Here is a 12,738-nt window from a genome sequence, read left to right on the forward strand (position 1 = left end):
CCATCTAACTGTAAATCAGATTAGAGTTATGCAGACGTCAAGACACCAACAGTTGCTGCAAGCTCCCTCCCTCCTCTCTTATTCCAGAGATGGCCTTTTAAGTACAGAGACTAACTCTAAAAAATAAGATAAAACTGCCCATTCGCCTCCTTCCATTCTTCCCTTGTAAGTGCTCACGCTTATCCTTGCCTTTCCATCCCCGCATTTCTTGGTTTTATGCCCTTTTTAGTTACACTTTCTACCAGTCTCCCTGCTTCTGCTCTCTCCTTCTTTAAACTATTCCCACATCTATTAATATCTCTTAATTAATAAGAGGTATTAAAGTCCTCTCCTTGAAGCTTTGGCCAGGTGCCTCTTTAATTGAGCCCCGGACCTTACTTGACTGCCTACAGCAATTGGATAAAGGTTTTCGACATCTGCCATCCTCCTCCCAAGCCTTTATTCTGTCTCCTTTCTCCATACAGACTTTCTGGCCCCACTGTATTCACTGAAAGTAGAGATGTTCTGTCAGACTGTTCGGATCCCAGCACTAGTTTTGATACCCGCTAGTGATGTGACTGAGTGATGTGATCTGAGTGATGTGACTGAGTGATGTAAGCTCAGGCAAGGTACCTAACCACCTCCCCCCACTCCTCCCCATCCAGGAAGGCAAAACATTCTCTGCTTTGTAAAATGGAGATAATAATGGTATCTCTACCTCATATAGAGATGATATAAATCACTCTTTAATGCCTGTTCAATGAGTGTGTGCTAAGTCGCTCAGTTGTGTCCAACTCTTTGCAACCTTATGGACTGAAGCCCACCAGGTTCCTTTGTCCATGGGATCCTCCAGGCAAGAATACTGGAGTGGTTGCCATGCCCTCCTCCAGGGGGTCTTCCTGACCCAGAGATTGAACCTGGGTCTCCTGCAGCTCCTGCACTGCAGATGGAGTCTTGACCACTGAACCAGTGGGGAAGCCCCATTCAGTAAATGGTAGCTATTAGGATTCTCATCATCGGAGCACCTTGCTGATACTCAAAAAATTTGATTGACTGATTAATGTTGACATGAATTTGAGAAGTAAGCTTCAAATTATTGAGTAGATGAGACTTAAGTAATGATCAACTATGGGACAAGTAGGCAAGCTCACAGAGATTTTATTTCCTGTCTGGGAGAGAGAATACAAAGTCCAACACATTACCTACAGTTTTGTCCCTTTCTGGTCCCAGCAGAGGGTCCTAAAATGGTCCTAAAATGAAAAGCACTGGAGTAGAACAAGAGGGGTGCGGCAGCTTTGTGATAAGCACGGAATCCTGAATCCTTTCCTTCCTTTGGGAAAGTTTCTTAATCCCTCCACACTTCCATTGACCTCTCTGGAAACTAGAAATAATAGCACTCTGTGATGAGGAGTCATTTACTTAGTGGTTAGTTAGTAGGTAGTTGGTACAGTGCTTAGTAGAGAGGCAGGCACATGGCGAGGACTGCGGAAGCGCTTGTCACAGAAGACCAAAGATGAAGAATAGGCTGATGTGTCTCTCTGCACAGGTCTTAGCTTGGGAGTGTTTGGAGTTAGATGCTGTCTGACTCCGAGAGCGCTGCTCCTAACTGGTGCTGCCTGAGTGCTCTTTGAAAGACCTATTGTTATCTGCCGGTCTGCCTTGCTCCCTGGAGTAGTTTCCTGGGGAAGTGACACAAACCTCTCACTACCGTCCAGGCATGCTCTGCCATCTGGGAAGCAGACGTGTTTCTAAGGCGTTCAAACCCAGCAGGGTATGAAATGTTAACACCTGACGTCAGGACAGCCCTCTGACCTTTAACAACACACCCCTTTCTTCCAAAAGGAGTGAGCCAAGATGTGGTTCCCCAGCCCAGATCCTTCACTACTTCTCATCACATGCAGCTAGCTTTAATACAAAGAGAGATTTGGGACAAAGAGTGTGCCTGGTTTTCTCCCTTCCCACCACACCCAGTTAGGAGCTCCAGAGCTGCAGCTTACGTTGTCAGAGCCTCTCTCTCTAGAATTCTCCAGGTGATGGTGTCTGTTTCTTTCTTTCTCCTTTTAACCCTTGTCTTGGTTTCTTGGAGACCCTTGTCTGCCGATTCTTTATTCTTCCTTAAAGGTAGTCTGTTTAGGGCTGAATTGTACACTGTTTTTCATGGTTTGCATGATAGCTTATGTTAATATTCTCACGTACATTTTAAGTTTTGAAACTGGGGTTCCCCGTGTTTTTTATATCCAGGGTTCAGTGTCTATTCTAGATAAACCAATACAAATCTGCCCCTCAAAGATCTGATTTGGATCTTGCCTGTATTTTCTTATGTGCTTAAATTAATAAAAGCTGTGGCTGAATATGTTTCTTCTTCGTAACGCTTGTAAAACAGGGTTGTAGCCAGGTAGTAAACTGGAGTGAAACCGTGAGTCTCTCCCTCGTAAATATTAGCTCTGTGGAGCCGATAAAAATGCCGGAGCCCCTAACAGGGCAGGCTGTTTGCCTTTTGCTGTGGGTTTTCTTCCGTCCCCATCCATCAGTGATACTTTGGTAAACAGGTTCACCAGCTATGGTAGTATTATATACTGATTCCCTTGCTGAGTGTTAAAAATAAAAAGCATCGTCCATTACAAATTATTTTCAGCAGAACTTGCTTGGTTCAGGTACGGAGAAAGCAGGGCTTGGCTTTCCTTGATCTACCGCAGACAAAACAAAAGGGCCGCCGAGAGGGAGTGTGAGCTTTGTCCTCCGAAGCAGTGTGGTTGCACGATGGAGATTTAAACATGGGACTATAAACAGTGCTTCCCTTGTGGAGGTAAAGAAGATGTGAGCTGGCCTCGGTCCCATTTTATTTATTTATGTATCTAGGACGGGTTTGTTTAGGAATGCAACAAAAGATTATTCAGGCTGTTTTGTTTGGTTCTGTTTTTCAGATCAATGTTAATGACAGCCTGTGACCTTGGAGCCGTGACCAAACCGTGGGAGATCTCGAGACAGGCGAGTGGTGATTAATGGCAGGGCTCAACCGAGGGGGGACTGGGGGGGACAGTATTCCCAGAGCCCTGTCTGCCAGGCACTGAAACCCGAGTCAATTTGCATCAGTATTAACGTGGTGTAAAAAATAGCAGGAGGCTGAGGGGCGACATAGTTTATTTCCCAGCCTTTCTTTATCATGCTTCCACTGAGAACTAATATTTCTGACTCTGTAAGATTTTTTTCTTTTAACACACTAAATCCAAATAACACTTTGGCCATTTCTTAAGGCAGGAGTTTCAAACGTAGTGTTTTTGAATAAGTAACCATATTTTAGTACAAGGTCCAATTTTTCACATCTGGTAAAAAAAAAAAAAAAAACAAGGAGGTAAAAAGGAAATTTGATTTTTTTTTTTTTTAAAGCCTATTTAGAAATCAGAGGGCTCTTTGGCCAAAATATGAGGTATCTAATTTAATTTGTACCAAAAATTTAATGCATTTACTGGTTTCACTGATCAAAAGTGTTAGTTCTAGAGCAAGAATAGTTTTTAATCTCATAACTACCCAGCTTAAGATTTGATTAATTTAATAGCTCTTTCTGTTTTATGAGGCACCCCCTGGGTGGGCTGTGGGGTCTAAAGCAGTAACTTGTTAAGACTTGACATTTGAGGGAAAATAAGATACATTCACATAACAATAAAAACTAATATTTATTGACTGAATAACTGTTAAATGTCTGCTTTGTAAGTGTTACATCATTAAATCCTCTGAGGTGGGTATTGTTACTGTAGGGGCTGCATAACAGCAGCCCAAAGCCATCGGGTCCTAATCCCTGGAACCTGTAAGTGTTACCTTAGAAGGAAAAAGGGTCTTTGCAGATGTGATTACGTTAAGGACCATCACTATCATTATCTGGATTGTTCAAGAAGGCCCTCAATTCAGTCACAAGTGTCCTTAGAAGAGAGAGGCACGGGGATGGCACATTCACAAGAGGAGAAGGCAAGAAAAAGACAAGGCGGAGACTGGAGTGATGTGGCCCCAGGAAGGAGGGTGCTGGCAGCCACAGACACTGGAAGAGGCAAAGGACAGATCCTCTCCTCGAGACTCTGGGGGACCCTGGGCCTGCCAACACCTTAATTTCTGCCCAGTGAACTGATATTGAACTCCTGCCCTCCAGAACTATGAGAGACGTCATTTCTGTTGCTTTAAACCACCATGTCTGCGGTAGTTTCTGGCAGCCCTAGGAAACTAATACAGTGATTATTCCTATTTCACCAATGGGAGAAATGAGGCTTAGAAAGGATACGTAGTCTGAGGTCATACAAGTGTAAGCTGCATAGCTAGAAATTCAAGTCCTAGCAGATTAAGTTCCAAAGTCTTTCCTTCTTAACAGTGTTTTATGCTTTCTTACATAGAAGGCACCCATTAGCCTTTTTAAATGAGGCAAGTGTGTTGGCAGAATGGGCTGTGTTACCACTAAGCTCAAGATCTCAGTGGCTAAAACCAACAAATCTCCTGGAGGCATGTGCCCCCGGGGTTGGCTGGCACCTCTGTCCTCACGCTGGACTGGGGCTGAAGGAGCAGCCACTGTCTGGATCATTCCAGCAGAGGCCCTGGGTGGGTTTTTCACTGGAATTTAAAATGTCATTCCCCCAGCAATTCATTGGCCAGAACTTGTCTCAAGACCCCGTCCAGACAGGAAATGCCATCCTTCCCAGTGCCCAGAAAGTAGAAAGCCAGGAAGAGTTGGTGGAAACATAACTCCCACAGTTTGCCCTTCTAATCACCAAAAATGTGGTTCACTCTCCTTCCTACGAGCAAAATATACTCATCCTCCCCTCCAAGGGAGATGACCCAAACAGCCCATCGGTCAAGGAATTAAGTTCAAAGTCCAGGATCTCTGGGTGATACGTGCACACCCCTACAGCACGTCTGGATGCAGAGGCTCACACACACCCAAAATGCAGTACATAGCACACACCCATGCCACAAAACTCTCATATGACACTCCCAACTCCATGGGGCGTCCTCTGCGAGGGCCCTGATTCTCAGGGAGATGCTCCCCAATTTGATATTTTCTATGGTTTTTAGATCCATCCTGGGAAATCATTCCTTTTTCACCATCCTCCTTGGTGAGATTCAGAGGTCAAACTCTCTCAGCCTACTTCCCCTGTAAAGAAGGTCGAGTGCCCAGGGTTTAAGTTTTAGATAGTCACAGGCTTGTGAGGGGGATTTAGCACTAAAAGCCTCTTAAACATTTAGTCACCTTCTCAGGTCTTTGATCCCAGTCATTTCCATTTGCTAATAATCGTTTCCACAGTTAGATACTATACACACTTCTTAGATCTCCTGTATTTCTTTGCTTCCTTACATCCAGGAACAAGGAAATAAAGCACACGTACATCTTTGTTTCTTTCTTGACAGTTAATCCCTAGTATTTGGTGCCCAGTATTTGGCACCAGTGAGAAAACCATGTAGTCAAAAATTATTTCTCTGGGCCATTTTGTCTAATTGAAAGGATGTTGTGTGTGTCCCCTAATTCATTCAGAGTTTTTAACTGCGTGTCACTGGCCACACCTTCTATTTCATTCTTGTTGTGAGGCTAAGTAAGTCTTGAGATCTTTGTCATTCAAAATGTATCTCAATTTTTACTTTCACAGTTTGGGGTTAAGAAGCAGCTTCATATTCTATCCCTATAAGGCCCAGAATTTATGACTTTCTCTGTTCCCTTTCATTTCTGATTATACACCTGCCAACCCTTTTCTGAGCTCACTTCTTATAATACCGAGCAAAACAGTCAATAGCAGCCATCACGTGCTATTAACTTTCTTTTTCAATCTCTTCCCCTAAGGCTGTAAGTTCTAGATACAGTATTTGCTTTATTTCCATGAGAACTATACAAACTATTTTGCCACCAGGTAAGATGGATCATCATCCCTATAGCTTCTAACAACCATTTCCTCACTTTTTTATACCTGACTCTCAAGCCACATATTTTAGGGTTTTTTCCTTTCTTTCTTTTCCTTCCTTCCTTTCTGTTGAATAGCAGTACCTCGCTTCCATACCAATTTTTGTGTTAGTCAAGGCTAAGCTAGGCTTGACTGCAGTAACAAATATATTCTCAAATTCAGTTGCTGAACACAAATGAAAGTTTTTATCTTGCTCACATCACAGCTTGGTGCAGGTGGTGCTGTTTTCCTACAGACTCTCCTCCAATAAATAGACTCTCTTCCAACTGAGTCTTGGTTTTCACTTTAGTGTGACATGATTGAAGTGGTTCAGACAATTAAGAATCCACCAACAATGCCAATAAAGGTCCATCTCGTCAAAGCTATGGTTTTTCTAGTAGTCATGTTTGGATGTGAGAGTTGAACTATAAAGAAAGCTGAGCACTAAAGAATTGATGCTTTTGAACTGTGGTGTTGGAGAAGACTCTTGACAGTCCCTTGGACTGCAAGGAGATCCAACCAGTCCATCCTAAAGGAAATCAGTCCTGAATATTTATTGGAAGGACTGATGCGGAAGCTGAAACTCCAATACTTTGGCCACCTGATACGAAGAGCTGATTCATTGGAAAAGACCCTGATGCTGGGAAAGATTGAGGGCAGGAGGAGAAGGGGACGACAGAGGATGAGATGGTTGGATGGCATCACCGACTCGATGGACATGAGTTTGAGAAAGCCCCAGGAGTTGGTGATGGACAGGGAAGCCTGGCGTAATGCAGTCCACGGGGTCGCAAAGAGTCAGACATGACTGAGCAAATGAACTGAACTGAACTGACAATGCTGGAGACTGGATTCAATCCCCTTGTCAGGAAGAGCCCCTGGAGAAGAGAATGGCTACCCACTCCAGTATCCTTGCCTGGAGAATCCCATGAACAGAGGAACCTGGTGGGCTACAGTCCATGGGGTTGCAAAGAGTCAGAAACGACTGAGCAACTAAGCACGTGCACATGCTTGAAGTTAAAAAGCAGGTTATTGCGGAGAATTTGCTGGTCGCGTAGCTTATTTCTTCATCTGTGCCCACCTTTCCCTCCCTCATGTGGGATGGCCTCCCTTAAAATAAAGTGTGGGAATATACCGCAGAGAAGATGTAGGTGACTTTTCCAGGTACTATGGGGAGTGGCCTCTATGATAGGGGTGGAAGGTGGTGGAGAGTAGGAAAAAGTTATGAGGACCGAGGATAATAGAGAAGATTAGAAAGGGGATGGATGAGGGATGATGTGCCAGGGCCGTCAGGACCCCAGTGAAATGCATGTCACAGATAAAGGAGCAGCAGCCCAGCTGGGAGTCAGAAAGTGACAAAGTACTTGAAAGGAAAAAAGTTACTGCATTGAGATTGTAGAATGAAGAGGCCCAGTGGCCACTTGTAGGTGGTCTTCTTGGTCACTGATATAAATATTATTTTATTTTCAAGATTTGAACGTCTGCTCACTGATGCAGAAACTCATGAGGTCAGGGAAATAAAACATAAAACCCAGTTTTTCTAAATGTTTCCATCAGAAATCTTGTCACAACTCAAAAGATCTCACTTTTGTCTCCAAATTGAATGAGTTAAATATTTTCAAAAACTTACTCACTTCTAGTAGGATGTTAGGAAACAGTTGGACATAAACAATAGAAACTTCTTTTAAAAATAGAAATATATTTCCAATTTCCTGGATGCTGATTTTTTTTTTTTAATTCCCGTTGAAAACATTTTTTCACTGGAGTCTCTTTCACTTTGCCTTCCTTGCACATAGGACTCTAAGCATGTGGGTTTCCCCAGTCATCCCCCAAGGCCTGATTAGCATCTCAATTTCCTTCTTTAATAAAAAATTCAATCAGGAGCCACTTAATAGGCCTGCTTGGGTTTTTAAGTACAAATGAAACAGTGGTAGAAGTTGAGCTGTGAAAGCAGCTCAGGGGAGATACCCAAGACCACTTTAGAAAGCTCAATACAAGGATTTTGTTTTAATTTCTTTGCTTTCCAGGGACTACTGACCTCTTCAGGACTCCACCTCGGGGTGACCTGTTATACACACGTACATTCTTTAGTGCAAAAGATCCACCTCAGAGGAGTCCGAGGGAGAGTTCTGGAAACTGAATAGCGAGGCAAGGTCCTTAGAGGGCCATTTCTTCTCTAAAGGAAGGCCAGAGAGCAACAGGAGAGGCTTGGAGTGCTAATGTGAAAGGCAGTGGCAGAGACTGGAGAGAAGTGAACCGGAATCCTAGGAAGATTCAGTCAGTTCCATCTAGTTTTATGCTATTGAATTTTTTAAATGTTTAAAATCTGTGCTGGCCATTTTATTTGTTAATAAATGACTTTATACTTGCCACTCTCAGATGTGTGTGTGTTACATATTCTTTTTGTTTTATCAATGGCTACCATTTATGGTTGATAAAATCTTTTGAGAGATATATTTAGGTAAATGATCTTGATTCTCTGCTCTTGACCAAAATTAAGCCACTCTAACCTTTGCCAGACCTAAGAACCTCATCTTTATAAGAGCCTGGAATTAGCGTGGAAATCAGATCTTCTCACCATCAAGCTGTCTGGAATTTGTTTTCTGTTCTTTCAACGTTTTGTAAATCCAGCTAGTTCATCTCAGAGATTTCCCAGATGTTCACCACGGTGTTGTTGAAAATATCCGGTCAGCCCTTAACTGTTGTATCAGTTTTCTTCCCAAAAACTATTGATAGAAGCACAGGACTTGGGGGGGGGGGGGAAATCTCTGTAAGCCTGTCTGTGATCAGTAGCTTCTGATCATCCATGCGAATAGATGAAAAGTAGAAAAATATATGTTCTTACTTTGGAAATATCTGTGTGGTTTACAGTAGAACAGCCATTCCATTGTGCTTGTTAACAACTAGAACCCACCATAAATAAACAGTTATTTACTATGTGGATGGAGACAGCCTAAAACCGAATCACATTCTTCAAGTCATATCATAACATACTATAGGGCTTTCCTGGTGGTACAGTGGATAAGAATCTACCTGCCAGTGCAGGGGACAGGGGTTGGATCCCTGGTTCGGGAAGATTCCACATGCTGCTGAGCAACTAAGCCTGCGCAACCACTGAAGACCTTTCACCTAGAGCCTGTGCTCCACAACAAGAGAAGCCCCTGCAGCTAGAAGTCCACACACTGCAATGAAGAGGAGCCCCTGCTCCCCACACCTAGCAGCCCACAAGCAGCAACCATGACCCAGTGCAGCCAAAAATAAATAAATAATTATTTTCCCAAAAAATACCAGAAAAGTCTGGTATGAACAATGAATCTGGCATTAGTCCTGCCCCTTGACTGATTGCTACAGTGGGAAGCAAAGGGTGGGCCTGGGGTTAACCCTTCCAGAGTGCACACAAATACTGGTAGGGGGATGTGGTTAAAAAGTTTCTGTGATGGCAGACTGTAGCCAGGCTAAAATATGTGTGCAACAAAGTGAAAAAATCTGCACAGAAACAATCAAACGTTGGCTGAATTATTATTACAAATACAGTATGATAAACTGTTATCATGTCAATTATTATTAGGTTATTATTTGCTTCATTTTTCTGGATAAGAACATTCCCTCCCTTGAAGGTTACATATCCATGCCTCATCTGAATATGTAAGCTCTACTCTCAGAGATTGTCTGTTGGCATGTGTCTAAGGATTGCAACTGTACTTCAACTCTATTTCAATAAATAAAAATACAATGCACAAGATCTGATTAAAAGGAAACCAGGTTCATTGATTAAATTCTGTCATACTTTCAAACACAAAAGGTTAATGAACTTCCTCATAAGCTTTTCAAATGATAGTCTGTCTTGAAGGCAACTGCCATAGACATAAGCCAGAAATAACTTCTACGTCTCATGATGAATTACATATGCCCATTAATTAAAATATTTTTGTGTTTCAGGTGGCTGAACTTGTAACCAGTGAGTTCTTTGAACAAGGTGATCGGGAGAGAGCAGAACTGAAACTCACCCCTTCAGTAAGATCGTCCTTTTCTTATGATGTATTTACCCTTTCGAATGACATTTCAAAATAACTTCAGATTGCACCTTGAAAGGCTGAGAATGAATTTAAGGAAGCACTCTTGAAAGTTTCAAACTTTAATTAAACTTAGATGCTAAACACAGTTATTCCCAGGTTCCTGGTTAAGAGGGCTGATGACTTAACAAGCATTTCCCGTGTTCCCACACTGGGAGAAGTAGGCACAAGGGAGGATTGCAGAGTAGTACTTGAATAACTCAAAGCCCAGGGCTGGTGCTTCATATGCAGTCAGTGGCTATGTTGAAACAGAAATACAGGGAAAAAAAAACCAAAACCCTAAAGGCAAGCTGTCCAGCCTTGAGGGGCTAAAACAGGCAGGTGCAGTAAATAATGGATATTCTGGATTTTACTTTCCAATTTTGAACTTTTCCAAATTCTGAAAGCAAATCATTTCAAGTCTGTTTCTTTTTTTGCAAAATGAAAAGTTGCACCTGGGAAACTAGGTTCTGCTGATTGAAATGCTGTTTTTATTGGATTCCACCATTCAGTTACTATTTGAGAATGCTTACCCTAGGCTAAGGATGATTCTGTTTTTACCCATCAGAAAACAAAGATATAAATGCCCCAGTCACCAGCCACAGGAGGGGACAGTCTCTTTATTCTTAATGAAAGAATAGCTCAAAACATATCACCCAATGATCCAAGAATGGTCCAGAGTATTCTAAAGTCTGCCAGAGCACAGAAGATTCAATGCAGCTCAAGGAATGTGTCAGTTATCAAGAGTGTCTGTTTATGAAGATTCAGATCAACTAGGTTTTGAATATTTGTAAGATCTTCAAGTTGGTTTGTTTGTTTTTTTTTTTTTGTCATTGCTTGTTTTATTTTTATTTATTTTTTTATTTTTATTTTTTTTTATTTTTAAACTTTACAAAATTGTATTAGTTTTGCCAAATATCAAAATGAACCCACCACAGGTATACAAGTTTTAAAACATTTTCCTTTACTGACATTCGAAAACAAGGAAAAGCAGCAGAAGAGCGCCTAGCTTGAAGAGTTTCACCTGTTTGAAGTCAGAACTCAGACTTACTAATTTTGACTATTCTTTATTTGTTGTTGACCCATAATAGATCAGGAGACTACATAGGTTAACACACCCATCAATTATTTTAATTTCCAAAGCAATATCTGTTTATACTGTTTTCAAAACATTCCTTTGTTCTTTTTTGGTGGTGTCATCAAATTTGGTTCTAAAATAAAGATGCTAAATTGGGATACATAATTAATGTGTAAAACGTAGTACAACGCGAATTTCTGCCAGCTATTAGTATATCCGTTTTCAAGTAAAAGCTTGTCTCCTCTTTTAAAAAACTGTTTCCAAGGCCTCCTCTGAAGGCCTTACACTGCAGCAATACCACAGGTCATTTAATTAAATGGAAAAAATATGAGTTAATTGCCAGCATTGACGGGCTGGCAGGTGTAGTGGCGCAGCACTAAGGAACTTTTGTAGAGTCAGGTAAGGGCTTTTCTGGAGACATAAATGAAATTAATTTTGTGGTGGAAACATAGCCGTACGTGCTACTGTCTCCCCGTAGGGGCCTGCTTAATACTGAATACTGAAGACCATCTCCTCGGGAGGGGCCTGGCCGCTGTCACAGGAGTATTCCACATTAGTGCTTTTCCAGAAATGTCTAGAAATGTGCACACCCAGATCTGACACCTTCCGTATCCATTATTCTTTGATATTTAGGGATAAAATTGTCCAAGAGCCCTTTCAGGTGTCATAGTCCTAAAGGTCAACAGAGTAACTTCATCCAGATTAATACTGGAAGCAGTGAGTCGGTTAAGAGAACGTGCTTGACCACCTTCAAGTATTAAGCATTAGGCTGAACGCAGTGCATCGAGACATGAGGCAGCACCATCTTCCCTGCCCTCAAGAACCTTGTCAACTGGCAGGAAATACGGACATTAAATACATTTTCACTTGGAATCAATTACAAGATGCAAAATTTTGTAAAGAAAAACATAGGACAAAGTGGTATCTCACACTTCCACTCATCAAACATTTGTTGAGAAGTGATTAGTCCAGAAATGACCCCTTACAGATATGGCCCACTGATTTTGGGCAAGGGTGCCAAGATAATGCAATCAAGAAAAAATAATCTATGTATCAAATGGTGCTGGGACAATGGAATATCACATGCAGGTGAAAATGGACCTTCTCTTTCACCAGACCCTAAAATAAACTCAAAATGCATCATAGACCTAAATGTTAGAGCTAAAACTACAAACTCTTAGGAAAAAAACAAGATATAAATCTTCTGGATTGGATTCAGCAATGATATTTTAGATATGATACCAAAAGCATAAGAAACAAAAGATAAAATAGAGAAATTGGACTTCATCAAAATAAAAAACTTTGTGTATCAAAGGACACTATCAAAAGAGTGAAAAGACAACTCACAGAATGGGAAAGAATGTTTATAAAGCATATATTTGATACGGGCCTAATGTCTAACCAGTGAAGTTGCTCAGTCATGTCTGACTCTTTGCGATCCCATGGACTGTAGCCTACCAGGCTCCTCCATCCATGGAATTTTCCAGGCAAGAGTACTGGAGTGGGTTGCCATTTCCTTTTCCAGGGGATCTTCCCGGCCCAGGGATCGAACCCAGGTCTCCCACATTGCAGGCAGACACTTTACCATCTGAGCCACCAGGGAAGCCTGCCTAAGGTCTAGGATATATATAAAATATTGCAATATATGTAAACTATTATATAAATGTATAAAATGTTTTATAAAATATATAATATATAAAAACTATTGCAACTCAACAAC

General features: G+C 41.6%; 1 protein-coding gene across 1 annotated transcript in view; it reads left to right on the top strand.

Moving 5' to 3' along the window:
- The window catches only part of PDE11A (phosphodiesterase 11A), a 420,247-nt gene that overhangs the window by 369,700 nt on the left and 37,809 nt on the right, over window positions 1-12,738 (top strand). Inside the window, exons 17-18 of the mRNA XM_025274296.3 lie at window positions 2,904-2,967; window positions 9,828-9,902. Coding sequence (XP_025130081.3) covers window positions 2,904-2,967; window positions 9,828-9,902 — 139 coding nt within the window. The remainder of the gene's footprint in view (window positions 1-2,903; window positions 2,968-9,827; window positions 9,903-12,738) is intronic.

This window comes from Bubalus bubalis, chromosome 2 (assembly GCF_019923935.1).
Source record: "Bubalus bubalis isolate 160015118507 breed Murrah chromosome 2, NDDB_SH_1, whole genome shotgun sequence".
NCBI classification, from domain to species: domain Eukaryota; kingdom Metazoa; phylum Chordata; class Mammalia; order Artiodactyla; family Bovidae; genus Bubalus; species Bubalus bubalis.